This window comes from Vipera ursinii, assembly GCF_947247035.1.
Source record: "Vipera ursinii genome assembly, chromosome: 11".
Lineage (NCBI taxonomy): Eukaryota > Metazoa > Chordata > Lepidosauria > Squamata > Viperidae > Vipera > Vipera ursinii.
The window spans coordinates 14,337,550-14,349,901 of NC_139524.1; the positions used below are offsets into that span (position 1 = coordinate 14,337,550).

Below are 12,352 nucleotides of genomic sequence, written 5' to 3' on the forward strand. Positions count from 1 at the left end.
GATCACTTTCTCTCTGCCTTTCTAAAAGAGAATCCAGAATACCTTTTAGCAAGGGATGGAGCTGAAACATGAACAAACACCGTGTATTTCTAAGAAGTAATGCTGCAACCAAATAAGCTATGAATGATTTACTTTAGATTAGATTAAAGGTAAAGGTAAAGGTTCCCCCGCACATGCGTGCTAGTCGTTTCCGACTCTAGGGGCCGGTGCTCATCTCCGTTTCAAAGCCGAAGAGCCAGCGCTTCTCCGAGGACGACTCCGTGGTCATGTGGCCGGCATGACTAGACGCCAAAGGCGCATGGAACGCTGTGACCTTCCCACCGTAGTGGTCCCTATTTTTCTACTTGCATTTTTACGTGCTTTCGAACTGCTAGGTTGGCAGAAGCTGGGACGAGTAACAGGCGCTCACTCTGTTACGCGGCACTCGGGATTCGACCCGCCAAACTGCCGACCTTCTGATCGACAAGCTCAGCGTCCTAACCCACTGAGCCACCGCGTCCCTTTAGATTAAATTAGATAACCTTTATTTTCATTTTTTCCTGTGGGCACAATGGCATGCATTAAAAAAATGAAATTTAGTTGCTTCCTCTCAAAAGTGTACACATACATAACACACATTTCAAACATACTATATACAACATTTATATATACACCCTTACATATAAGTAACATATCAATATTAATCACTGCCCACCTTGAATACATAATGGAAGAAGAAAGCTTTAGCGTTCACAAGGTTAATACTGTAATTCTACTACTGGTTGCACAGTACTTTAGATATCTCAAACTGTTTTAGACACATCGTTTTCTTCCTATACGCAAATAATTTTGGAAATATGATGGAATTTAGTCTGGAATTCCAGGGAGGAAGGAGCTGCATTCTAGAGGAGCAAGAGGCAACTCTGTTCAGATCGTTTGTGTGTGAGAGAGAGGGTGAAAACAGCTCTTCCTTAATAATTCCCAGAGTATAACCGCCTTATGGGGGTGGTTGGCATTTTTTAGTTTATCAAAATTCTGTGAGATGAGGAACAATAAAGAAAACATTGCTTGGAAGAATCACAAAATGACTTGCTTTTTGGAGGCTGACAAGGATGCAGTAAAAGTATATTTGCAGGGTAAGGTTATGGATTTTCTTACATCAACTTTTCTTCTTCAAGACGAGTAACTTTTCCACCAGTAAAGATCCTTAGTTTGCAATCCTTCCACTTTTTCCGGAGTGTCAGAATGTAGGGAATTAGGAGGATTAGCCCTGGGTGAAAAAAATTAGATCATATTATGAATGCTCCCAGTTGTGAATGCTCCAATACTGGAAGTTTTTAAGAAGAGGTTGGACAACCAATTGTCTGAAATGGTATAGGCTTTATTGCCTAAGCAGGGGGTTGAACTAGAAGACCTCCAAGCTCCCTTCCAACTCCTATCCTATCCTATCCTATCCTATCCTATCCTATTCTATTCTATTACACCAATGTAGCAAGTCAGAACACTGCATAATTGATAAATGTATTTTTTCACTAATATTGAAACTGGAAGGTCATTGACTTTAAAAAGGTTTTTTTACTACATTTTTGGTTACTTGTTTTGTAAATCTTATACAGGGTTATAGTCCTGATCCTGGCACCTAAGGTGGTGGTGGTCTTTTGGGGGCTTACCTCCATCATCAAACAGCCACCATACATCGATGGAACCCTTCCCTTGCTTTTTTTTAAACTGAACACTCGCTTCAAGTAGCCGTTGATTGAATTCCCCAACGTGTACTGAAGAGATTGTGCTAATGCTGCAATCTGAAACGAGACAGAGATGAGCTCATAGTTAGCTTTAATAATCGTTTTAGACATTTTTGTTTAGGTAAATGTTCAAAGCAAATGCTTGGGTTTTAAAATATCACTTATAAGATGATGAGAACCAATAATCAGAAGTGTGGAATCCATGAACGTGTAATACATTACAAACGCACAGCATTGGGTTTTAAAATATCACTTATAAGATGATGAGAACCAATAATCAGAAGTGTGGAATCCATGAACGTGTAATACATTACAAACACACAGCATTTGGTAACTTGCCACCATTGGTATTTTGTTCTGTTTGGGAGTTACCTCTTGATTTGGGTGCTAGCACTTGAAAAAAGGGGTGGAGAAAATAGTAGATCTTTCCTAAAAAGTTCTGTGCTCAAAGACTGCTCCATAACTGGAGGAACTGTTGAGAAACTATGCCTACTACCATGTAGAGAACATTAGCAAGAGAGATTTCAGCAGTTAGCAATGGGCCACTAGATTCACCTTGCAAAAGAATTTTCTGCACTACGGTAAGATAATATGGCGTTTCTTTTTTTGATTATAGGAATTATTTCCCAGTTTGCTTCTCTATGAAAACATCACTTTGTCAATGTGGCTAGCATAAAATTTGCAAATCTGTGTGTTTTTTTCTGAATTATTTCCTCTTTTTTAATAATCTGACAATTTGCTTTTTAAGTTGCTTCTAGAATATTGTCTATTTTGTTATAAGAGACTAATGTGACTAAATGGCAGTCTGTTCTCGAAGTAGCTCCTCAGGGGAAAAAAAAGCTTACAGGCAGGTCTTATGCACACACTATTTTTAAACTTATACCTTTTTTGGGCATCGTGTTTGAAAAGTTGAGCTTGGTGGCTCTGCTAAAGAATCTACGGATACCATAATTTTGTTCTTCAAATTCATTATCTTTAAGAGTTGCTTCTAGGGCTTGTCTCTCCTGCTCCATCTTCTTCAGTTCCTCTGTTAACCAAAAGAAAGATTGGTGGGGTGACTATTTAGGAATTGTCCAAGAAAAACACGGATAGAATTCAATGATGGTTCTATCTCTGAACCTGGGATATCAGCTTTTCCATTTCCTTTTTACCTGTTAATAATAATAAGAATAATAATTTTATTTGTATACCGCCCTTCTCCCGAAGGACTCAGGGCGGTGAATGATTGCCTCCTGTCAGATACCCTTAAATGAAGATGCTGCTTCAGCATTTTTTTGCTCTATAATAAATTCCTGCCTCAGGACATCCATAAATGCATTTTTTACTTTGAAAACATGCATGCATGGGGCATAAACATTTGATTTCTGCATTTTGTTTCATGGTATTTTGGAAACATTTTAGTGGAAGTATCAATTGTGTGGAATCACACAAAAAAGACAGCAGGTGGCAGCAGAGGGTTACAATTTTTTATGACAGCTCACGTGTTGATTTTAAGGAAAAACAAAATCATAAATACAGACTTAATGGCCTGGTTTTTACATGCCATTAAGAATAGGCTTGAGTTTACTTAATTATACTTTAACTGAACATCTGGATTTGCTTTAGGTTCTATTTATTTATTTATTTATTTAGTTAGTTAGTAATAAACCACAACTGGAAATTAGCTGGAAAGCAGTTAATGAAGTCTGGGTTCCTATAGCTAAGGTATTAAAAAATATTTGAAGTAGAAATCATGGGTTATTCTTAGTTCTTGGTAAAAGTCAAAAAATCTATCTAAATATTTTAAAGCAAGAACTGCATAGAAAAACGATCTGTTCCATAGGTGAAATGGCATTTTGCTGTTTCCCCCCCCCATTTAGTTCCTGATAATGTTTTTTTTTAAACTGACTGCACAAAGGACAACATAGCAATGGGGATCTGATTGTCATATAATGCATTGCACAGAAGATACAATAATATTCCTTAGTTAGGAAGCACTGTCTACCATGCTTTGTCATTTCCCAGTTAACTTACTACCGTTTGCTTTATTGTGGGGCGCTCTTGAAGGCGACTTTAGAATCTATAGTTTTTCAAACGTGGCGATGTTAAGATGTGTGTAAAGGTAGAGGGATTCAAGATATAAAGTGTTATATAAGATTATGACCAGCACATGGGACGGAGGGAGCCAGAAAGCCAACTGGCAGATTCAGCAACTCACACAATACAGGTGGCATTCTGCTATAAGAGTTTTCACCTGTTAGCAGAATTGCATTCTGTGCCAACCCTAGTATAGCAGTGTTTTTCAAACTTGGCAACATTTAAGATGTATGGACCTCAACCTCTCAGAATTCCTCTGCCACCCCTTTCAAGGAAGAAACTTCTCTGTGCTTAGAAATTGGTAGAATTATTAGGGGAATGTTTTTATTCCCAGAAAGCATTACTTTCTTATAGGACTGGATGGAAATTTTCCTAAGTCTTGACATACCTTGAACCTGGAGGACTTGCGATATATCAAACCCTTGGCTTATTCGAACAATTATCACACCAAATTCAAAGTCGAACGCATCGCTGCATTAAAAATAATTAAAAAAATAATAATTACCTGCATTGCAATAGTTAACAGTTACTGTAAAGCTCATTGTGCACAATAAATGAAAATAATTGGATTTGCCATGTCTGGAATTTTGAACTGCAAGTTTAAAAATGATTTTATAAATCAGGCTTTTTTTTAAAAAAAAAAGTTGTTTTTTAGAGATGCTTCTAGCTCCAGCAACATAATATATTTCCAAATCCAAACTTACTGTATGGCACCTGTGTAATTTTCAACTTGTATTGCCGTGGCATGTCTCCAATCTTTTTTAAATCCAAGCACCAAAGTATTGGGTCTCATTCTCCCCAAACCAGAGGCCTGCCAGGTATAAAAAACAGTTTAAAGCAAGGCATGTGCAAGATTTATCTACAATTAGAAGTAGTGCCAAAAGATAATGGGAGTACAGTAACGTTCTGGAGGGATTTAAGATTAAAATCTATCTGGCGGGTGTCCTTCATGCTTGTACCCAAGCAGCACATATAAAGATTAGTTCTAAATCATCTCAGCTACTGTGTAAAATGATTTTTAAACTGCAGAAATGTAATTGACTGTAGCAGCATCCATTTGCATTTCTTTGGATTTAAAAATCAAAGTTTGAAAACCAAAGAGCAACAGATTTTTAGACTACCGCTTGTATGATTGCTTTTAACACAATCCACGCCAGCATTTGCAGAGCCCTTTATAGAAAGCAAGGATGTTTATATGTTTAAAGAGCTATAACACTGGGTAAGTGTTATATAAAACCTTTCATAGGACAGCTACTACGTTCAAGATGCTCTCTGTCTCCTTTGAGAGTAAACCTTTTGGAATACAGTTGGTTTTTTTTTAGAACAAGCACATCTTCCACTTTGCCCTCCCCCTGAAAATCGTGAGTGCTTTCTGATTGAAGAGGCAGCCTAGTCGTCTTTTTAAAAATGAAAATATTCTCTTGTTTCAGAAGCATTAGTGCGCTTGCTCATTATATCTGATGGTGTAGCAATCAAATTAATACTCTGATCATAAACTCATTGTTTAATTTCACAGCAATTAGAACATCTGGTTGCTTGTATGATAACGAGCTTCTTTCCCCCTGTGTAATCCAGTGTTAGGAGATGAAGTGTTAATTTCACTATATTAAATATATTTTGTGATCCAATATAAAATACTGGTAGTATTACATAAATGTAGGTAATTGCTTGAGTAGTTTTAGGACATTTAGGTTTCTGTAAAGCATCCCTATTTATAGAGGACCTTGATCATTGAATATGGCAATGTTTCTCAACCTTGGCAATTTGAAGATGGGGTGGACTTCAACTCCCAGAATTCCCTAGCCAGCATGCAATGTTTTTCAACCTTGGCAGTTTAAAGATGGTGGATTTCAACTCCCAGAATTCCCCAGCCAGCATGCAATGTTTCCCAACCTTGGCAATTTGAAAATGGGGTGGACTTCAACTCCCAGAATTCCCATGCTGGCTGGGGAATTCCAGAAGTAAAAATCTACACATCTTTCAAGTAAGTCATGATAGCTGGGGAATTTGGGGAGTTGAAGCCCACCCATCTTCCAGCTACCGAAGTGAGAAACATTAGAATATGGAATGGATTCATTTTCCCCCTATAAATTCATTGCCTCAAAGTAGAGTTATTCTTGAAGTAAGCTAAAATACAAAGAGCAGTGCCCCCAGGATACCCTCTGCAGCTCCATGATGCTTTCCAAAGGTAAACCTTCCCGAATAAACCAACATTCTTGGCTAGCGGAGGCTGCTTTGAAGCCACACTTCAAGCAGCTCACCTGAAGAAGGCTTCTGACTCCGTCTCTAAAGCTGTCGGCCGCCACCGCCGCATAAAAAGCTTTCCTTTTATTCTTCACCAGCCAGGCCTGCTTCGTTGTCATGCCACTGTTCATCTCTCTAACGCACAGCTTGCGTGGGCCCTGTGTGACACGATCATACATTAGAGAGGAGCCTGCATTATGCCCTACACAATAGCCTGATTTCGAGGGAGGGAATGAATCAACTCGATGAGGGGCTGCGACGTGCGTCAAGGAAAAAAAATAGATTCCCACAAAAGTTGGCGGGTTTTTGTTTTTTTTCAGAGATTCAATTTTTTGCTGGTCCAAATCGTTCACTTTCCGTTCAGTCTGTGTTGAGCCACGTAAGTTTCGTGATGACTGTAGAAAAAGACCCCTTTCAAAAATTCAGCTTTGGGAGTTTTAATTAATGGGGGAACCATGAAGGATTAACAGAGAAACTCTATGGTAACCGGACTCCCAAGTATTCGCAGTTATTTTCTTTAAAAAATAATGTTCCTACTTCGTAGTATCTATGCACGAAAGCCTCCCTAACCTGGGGATTTAGTCATGGTGTTTTGCATAAAAGAATTCAGCAGCAGATGGGGGAACAAAGAAAGGGCATTTTCAGGAATTACATCTAAATTGTGGAAGGTGTTTTTTTTCCTCCTGCAGAAGACAATTTGCTATTCCCTTCAGTGATAACTGGCTATAAATTTCACCTGATGTCATAAGACTGTCTAATTCCACCACCTCCCTTTTTTCCGCTTTGCAATTGTTTTGTTTCAAATTAGATTAGCTTTGGAACTTCTTGGAGAGTTTTATGATTGCTGGCTGCCCTAAATGTTTTCTCAACATTTAGAAGCGAAGAGGATATGTTTTATATAAACAAACGTATGCCGACAAATCCCAGTTTTGACACAGGCCCGTTTACAAGTCTGTTGGCCATGTAATGGCAGTGCTTTCCAGTCTAGCCATGGAAAATATGAATTTGAAGCCATTATGCAAAGGTTTCCTTTGTCATTTTTAAAATTAAACTTGCAAGTCGGTCTTGAAAGGGCTAAGATATCCTGAAAATAACGGGCTTATTCAGGACTGGACTGCTGAAGGTTCATACAGGTAATCCTAGACCTAGAAGCACAATTTCTGTTGCTAAGTAAGACATTTGTTAAGTGAGCTTTGCCACTTTTCACAACCTTTCTTCCCAGAGTTAAGTGAATCACTGCAGTTGTTAAGTTAGTAATATGGTTGTTATATAGGGACGCGGTGGCTCAGTGGGTTAGGACGCTGAGCTTGTCGATCAGATGGTCGGCAGTTTGGCGGGTCGAATCCCGAGTGCCGCGTAGCAGAGTGAGCGCCTGTTACTCGTCCCAGCTTCTGCCAACCTAGCAGTTCGAAAGCACATAAAAATGCAAGTAGAAAAATAGGGACCGCTCCGGTGGGAAGGTAACAGCGTTCCGTGCGCCTTTGGCGTCTAGTCATGCCGGCCACATGACCACGGAGACGTCCTCGGACAAGCGCTGCCTCTTCGGCTTTGAAACAGAGATGAGCACCGACCCCTAGAGTCGGAAACGACTAGCACGCATGTGCGGGGGAACCTTTACCTTATGGTTGTTAAGTGAAACTGGCTTCCCCATAGACGTTGCTTGTCAAAAAGTCATAAAAGGGGGATCACGTCACCTGGGACACGGCAACCGTCATAAACACGAACCAGTTGCCAAGCATCTGAATTTTGATCATGTGACCATGGGAATGCTGCAACGGTCGTAAGTGTGAAAAATGGTCGTAAGTCACTTTTTTCAGTGCTGCTGTAACTTTGAACGGTCACTAAATGAATTGTTGTAAGTCAAGAACGGCCTCCATCAGCATCAGATCTTCTGTAGAGGATCTTAATGCTGAGTTTTTGGCTGCTAGTCCTGGCCTTAAATTTGAGATATGGAATAAGGCATCAAAGCTGAAAGAGTATCGTTTTGAATTGGTATATTGTAGGCATCATGTAGCTTGGCTGCATTTTTCCAAGGCTTAGAATAAACAGCACTCTCTACAGGAATTAAAAAATAAATAAAAACACGTACTTAGCTATAGTTTTTCCCAATGGCTACCAAAATTTAGATTCGTGCATCAGCTGAATATAAACTAAACAAAGGATTAATAGATATAAGTAAGAATCATTTAGAATCTTAATGGGAGTCGTATCGATAGCCCACTCCTATTTTATCATTCTCTTATTTTCCCAGTTAAACTGCTCATAGTAGTTCATTATGTCAATTTTTATTAGTCAGTAAAGCTAAATGTTATTGGAGATTTTAGAGAAGGAATTTAAAACACCTAAACCAACACAGCATGTTATATAAAATATTTGCAGACATATAAAACTAGAAACCAATAAGTAAAAAAATTGGAAACCTTTCTGTCCAAAGCTTTTATAGACTGGAATAAAATACCTACTGGAATAAGGAGTAAAACTTAGCATTATAAATTAGCGGGGCAAAAAAAATCCACCCTTTATTGGATTGTGCTGTTTTTATTATTTGGAAGAGTCGTCCTCGACTTTGCTAAGGAAGACAGTTGTTAAGTGTTAAGTGACAGAAGGTCACAAAAGGGTGCTGCAAGCATCATAATGCCAATTGCCAAGCGTCCAAATTTTGATCATGTGACTGTGGGGATCTTGCAACGGTCATAAGTGTGGAAAATGGTTACAACTCACTTTTTGCAGTGCCACTGTAACTTCAGTTACTGAACAAATAGAAATAGCAATAGTACTTAAGACTTATATGCTGCTTCACTTTGCTTTACAGCCGTCTCTAAGTGAGTGACAGAGTCCGCATATTGTCCTCCAATAATCTGGGTCCTCATGGAAGGCTGAGTCAACCTTGAGCCAGTCAGGATTGAACTGCTGGCAGTTGGCAGAGTTATGGAAGGAAGGAAGGAAGGAAGGAAGGAAGGAAGGAAGGAAGGAAGGAAGGAAGGAAGGAAGGAAAGGCAATAGCAATAGCAATAGCAATAGCAATAGCACTTAGACTTATATACCGCTTCACAGTGCTTTACAGCCCCTCTCTAAGCAGTTTTACAGAGTCAGCATCTTGCCCCCAACAATCTGGGTCCTCATTTTATTGACCTTGGAAGGATGGAAGGCTGAGTCAACCTTGAGCCAGTCAGGATCGAGCTTCCTATCAAAGAAGATCTGTCTGTGACTTAGCTTTCTGTGTAGAAAACCGCGGTTTCCAGTTGTGAATCACGTACAGATAGGTATGGGCCAAACTTACCATGAACACTTCACAGCAGATGCAAAGACCGTTGTTCTTCGTGAATGAATGAGTGATGTCTAACAAAGCCGGCCTTGTCATAGGTCCTCCTGTTAAAACGATGCATTGAGGCCTGCAAAAGGTGGAAGGAGATGCATTACATCTGAGGGTGCATTTACATCTGATAATCGTTGAATCCCTTTCTGCAGCAACCTACCGGAAGTTCTTCACGTGATCATCCACTGTAGTTAGTTCCAATGCGCTCTCAATGGCATTAATGTAGTAAAGTGCCTGGGCAGAGGATCCCCAGTTTACTTCTGTGGTCCAAGCAAAAAGAAACCACATCGCTTTTAGCTTCTGTATTCAACAAAAGTCATTTTACAGATACCCTATTTTGGATCCATCGTAACAAGAAGTACTCCTTGATTTTTATATATGGAATGCTATATGCGAACTGTGATCTTATGCCTGGCGAGTGGAAGTCAGCCCTACTGAATTTTTAAATTTACCCCGACAATATATGCAGACTTCTTTCAAAGCGGTCACCCGGGTTTTCCCTGTTGCATTCCTGCCTTTTTTTTCAATCTTTCAAGGTAGGCGAGATCAAGAAACAGACATTGCTGAGATTCCAAGAAAATGACTTCATTGTTGTAGGGTGTAATAACAGAATTGTGTAAGCCAGACCTGGGGATTTTATGGCCCCTGGGCCACATCTGGCCCATTGGCTGTCGCTGTCAGGTCCACATGGATCGCTTCTATTTTGAAGGCAACTGCTATTTCCCCCTCCCCCCATTCATGTATGTGTGCATGCCGACGCACCTTGACAGCTCTATTGAATCAGTCCTTCATGACAATCCCAGTGTCTCATATGGCCCCTTGGGAAAATTAATTGCCCACCCCTTTTTGTAAGCCTATCAAAGCTACATAAACAAGACATCGATTATTGATTATTGGATCGTTATGTTGAGTTCCTTTCTCGGGACTGAGTTGGCATTTCTCCTTTAACAATTCTCCCATTCCTTCCCCAAAGTCATCTCTCTGTCTTTCTTTATATCTCTCCTGGTTGACTCTTTTCTAACCAGTCTGATCAGATAAAAAAAAATTGAAATAATCCATTCTCTCTTGGTTCTGTGCAACAGAGTGAAAATAGATATTCAAGTGAGCTTCCAAACATTTTGTTATCTTGGTGTCTTCCACGTTCTTAAACCTGGAAGTTTTATCACCAACATTTGCAGTGGTATTGGTGATTTACATTCACATTCAAGCCTATTTGTTTCTGTACATTTTTGAGATTTTTCTAGAATTGAAAACACTTCTGTCTCTCTCTTGCTTGGCTTCTGAACAGTTAACCAGCCTGATGCCAAATTTCACTATTAAGTAGAAAGAGAACTTTTCAGAGGCAACCATGATATCTATTGCATTAATGTTTTTCAGCTCTTTTTGAGAATCACATAGCTTATAATATAGCATTTTATGGAAAACAAGCTTGTTAAGGGAAAAAAAAGCAGAGAAAACGTACACGTTTAAAGCTTGCACAGCGTTGATACAAGCTAAAGAAATATTGTTTACTTCAGTTAAGGGGATCGACAGAAAGTGAATGTGATGGCATAGCTATTAGACTTCTAAATAATAATCATAAAAGCAAGCAAGCAAGACAAGGTTTCTAGTTAATTCCAGCACTCTGTGTAGAAAAGCTACAATATGCTGCTCTACAGAAGTCATAAAAACCTCATTACTGGCAATATGTTGGTAGTCTACAAAGAAACCATTTTTCAAAAGCTACCTTTGGAGATCCCTCCAGAGATTTTTTTTCCTAACAGGAGACAGCATGCCAGATTAAAATGGCAGCAGTCATCTAACAGATAGGATTAGTTATCAGAGATGGGAATACACCAGATTCTTAGGGGGAAAAAGTGTGTGCTTGTTTGAAATCTTTCCCACTGAGCTGCATTAAAAAGCACCCTGGGGACAAGCAGAAGAACGAAGAAAGGAGAAATTGAAATCAGAATCTTCTTTTAAAAATAATTCCACTAGGAACATCCCCCTGGTAACTAAATTAGACGTGGCAGTGAAAGGCTGATGGATTTCAATACGTACCTATGCAAGTCACACATACAGTAAGGAAGAAAAACAAAAAGAAAATCACCTGTAAATTACCCTGTAGCTTTTGTCTCTGTGTGTGTGTGTGTCTCTGTGTGTGTGTGCTTCTTTTGATTACCTCTGCTTGTTTTGTCTATGTCGAACTGTTTCATTGCCAGATGGGTTGGGGTGTAGTCACAGCAAGGATATTGCACCGATCGGTTATAAAGCAGGGCAGGCAAAATTTTTGGGACGTGAGATTTTAACTAAGAGTGGGCAGAAAAGGAATAAGAGCTGACTCTCATATTAGAAATTGTTTCCAATACAAAGTATTCTGCCCCAGAACGGTTGAGGGAGCTAGGTATGTCTAGCCCACCGAAGAGAAGGATTAGGGAGGACCTGATAACTGTCTTCTGGTTCTTCAGGAGATGCCTCTTCAAAGCACCAGAGGACAGGACAAGAAGGTAATGGGTGGAAGCTTGATAAGGAGAGATCCAATCTAGAAGTAAGGAGAAATTTTCTGACAGTGAGAACAGTTAATCAATGAAATAGCTTGCCTTCTGGAGTTGTGGGTGCTCCATCACTGGAGTTTTTCAAAAACAGACTGAACAACCCTTTGGTTGGAGATGGTATAAAAAGTCTCCTGCCTTGAGCAGGGGGTTGGACTAGAAAACCTCTGAGGTCCCTTAGAATAGAATAGAGATGGAAGGGACCCTGGAGGTCTTCTCGTCCAGCCCCCTGCTCAGTCAGGAGAACCTATACCTTCTCAGACAAGTGACTGTCCAGTCTCTTCTTGAAAATCTCCAGTGATGGAGCGCCCATGCTTTCTGGAGGCAACTTCTGTTCCACTGGTTGATTGTCCTCAGTGTCAGGAAGTTTCTCCTTAATTCCAGGTTGCTTCTCTTTTTGATCAGTTTCCAACCATTGTTTCTCATCCTTCCCTCTGGTGCTCTGGTGAATAACCTGACCC

The 12,352-nt window shown here is 39.8% G+C and overlaps 1 protein-coding gene across 1 annotated transcript in view; it reads right to left on the bottom strand.

Moving 5' to 3' along the window:
- The window catches only part of SLC12A1 (solute carrier family 12 member 1), a gene marked incomplete at both ends in the record, with an annotated part of 35,328 nt that overhangs the window by 3,252 nt on the left and 19,724 nt on the right, over positions 1-12,352 (bottom strand). The window contains 8 exons of the mRNA XM_083371712.1: positions 1,138-1,249; positions 1,650-1,781; positions 2,608-2,751; positions 4,189-4,271; positions 4,505-4,611; positions 6,062-6,202; positions 9,325-9,436; positions 9,521-9,620. Coding sequence (XP_083227838.1) covers positions 1,138-1,249; positions 1,650-1,781; positions 2,608-2,751; positions 4,189-4,271; positions 4,505-4,611; positions 6,062-6,202; positions 9,325-9,436; positions 9,521-9,620 — 931 coding nt within the window. The remainder of the gene's footprint in view (positions 1-1,137; positions 1,250-1,649; positions 1,782-2,607; positions 2,752-4,188; positions 4,272-4,504; positions 4,612-6,061; positions 6,203-9,324; positions 9,437-9,520; positions 9,621-12,352) is intronic.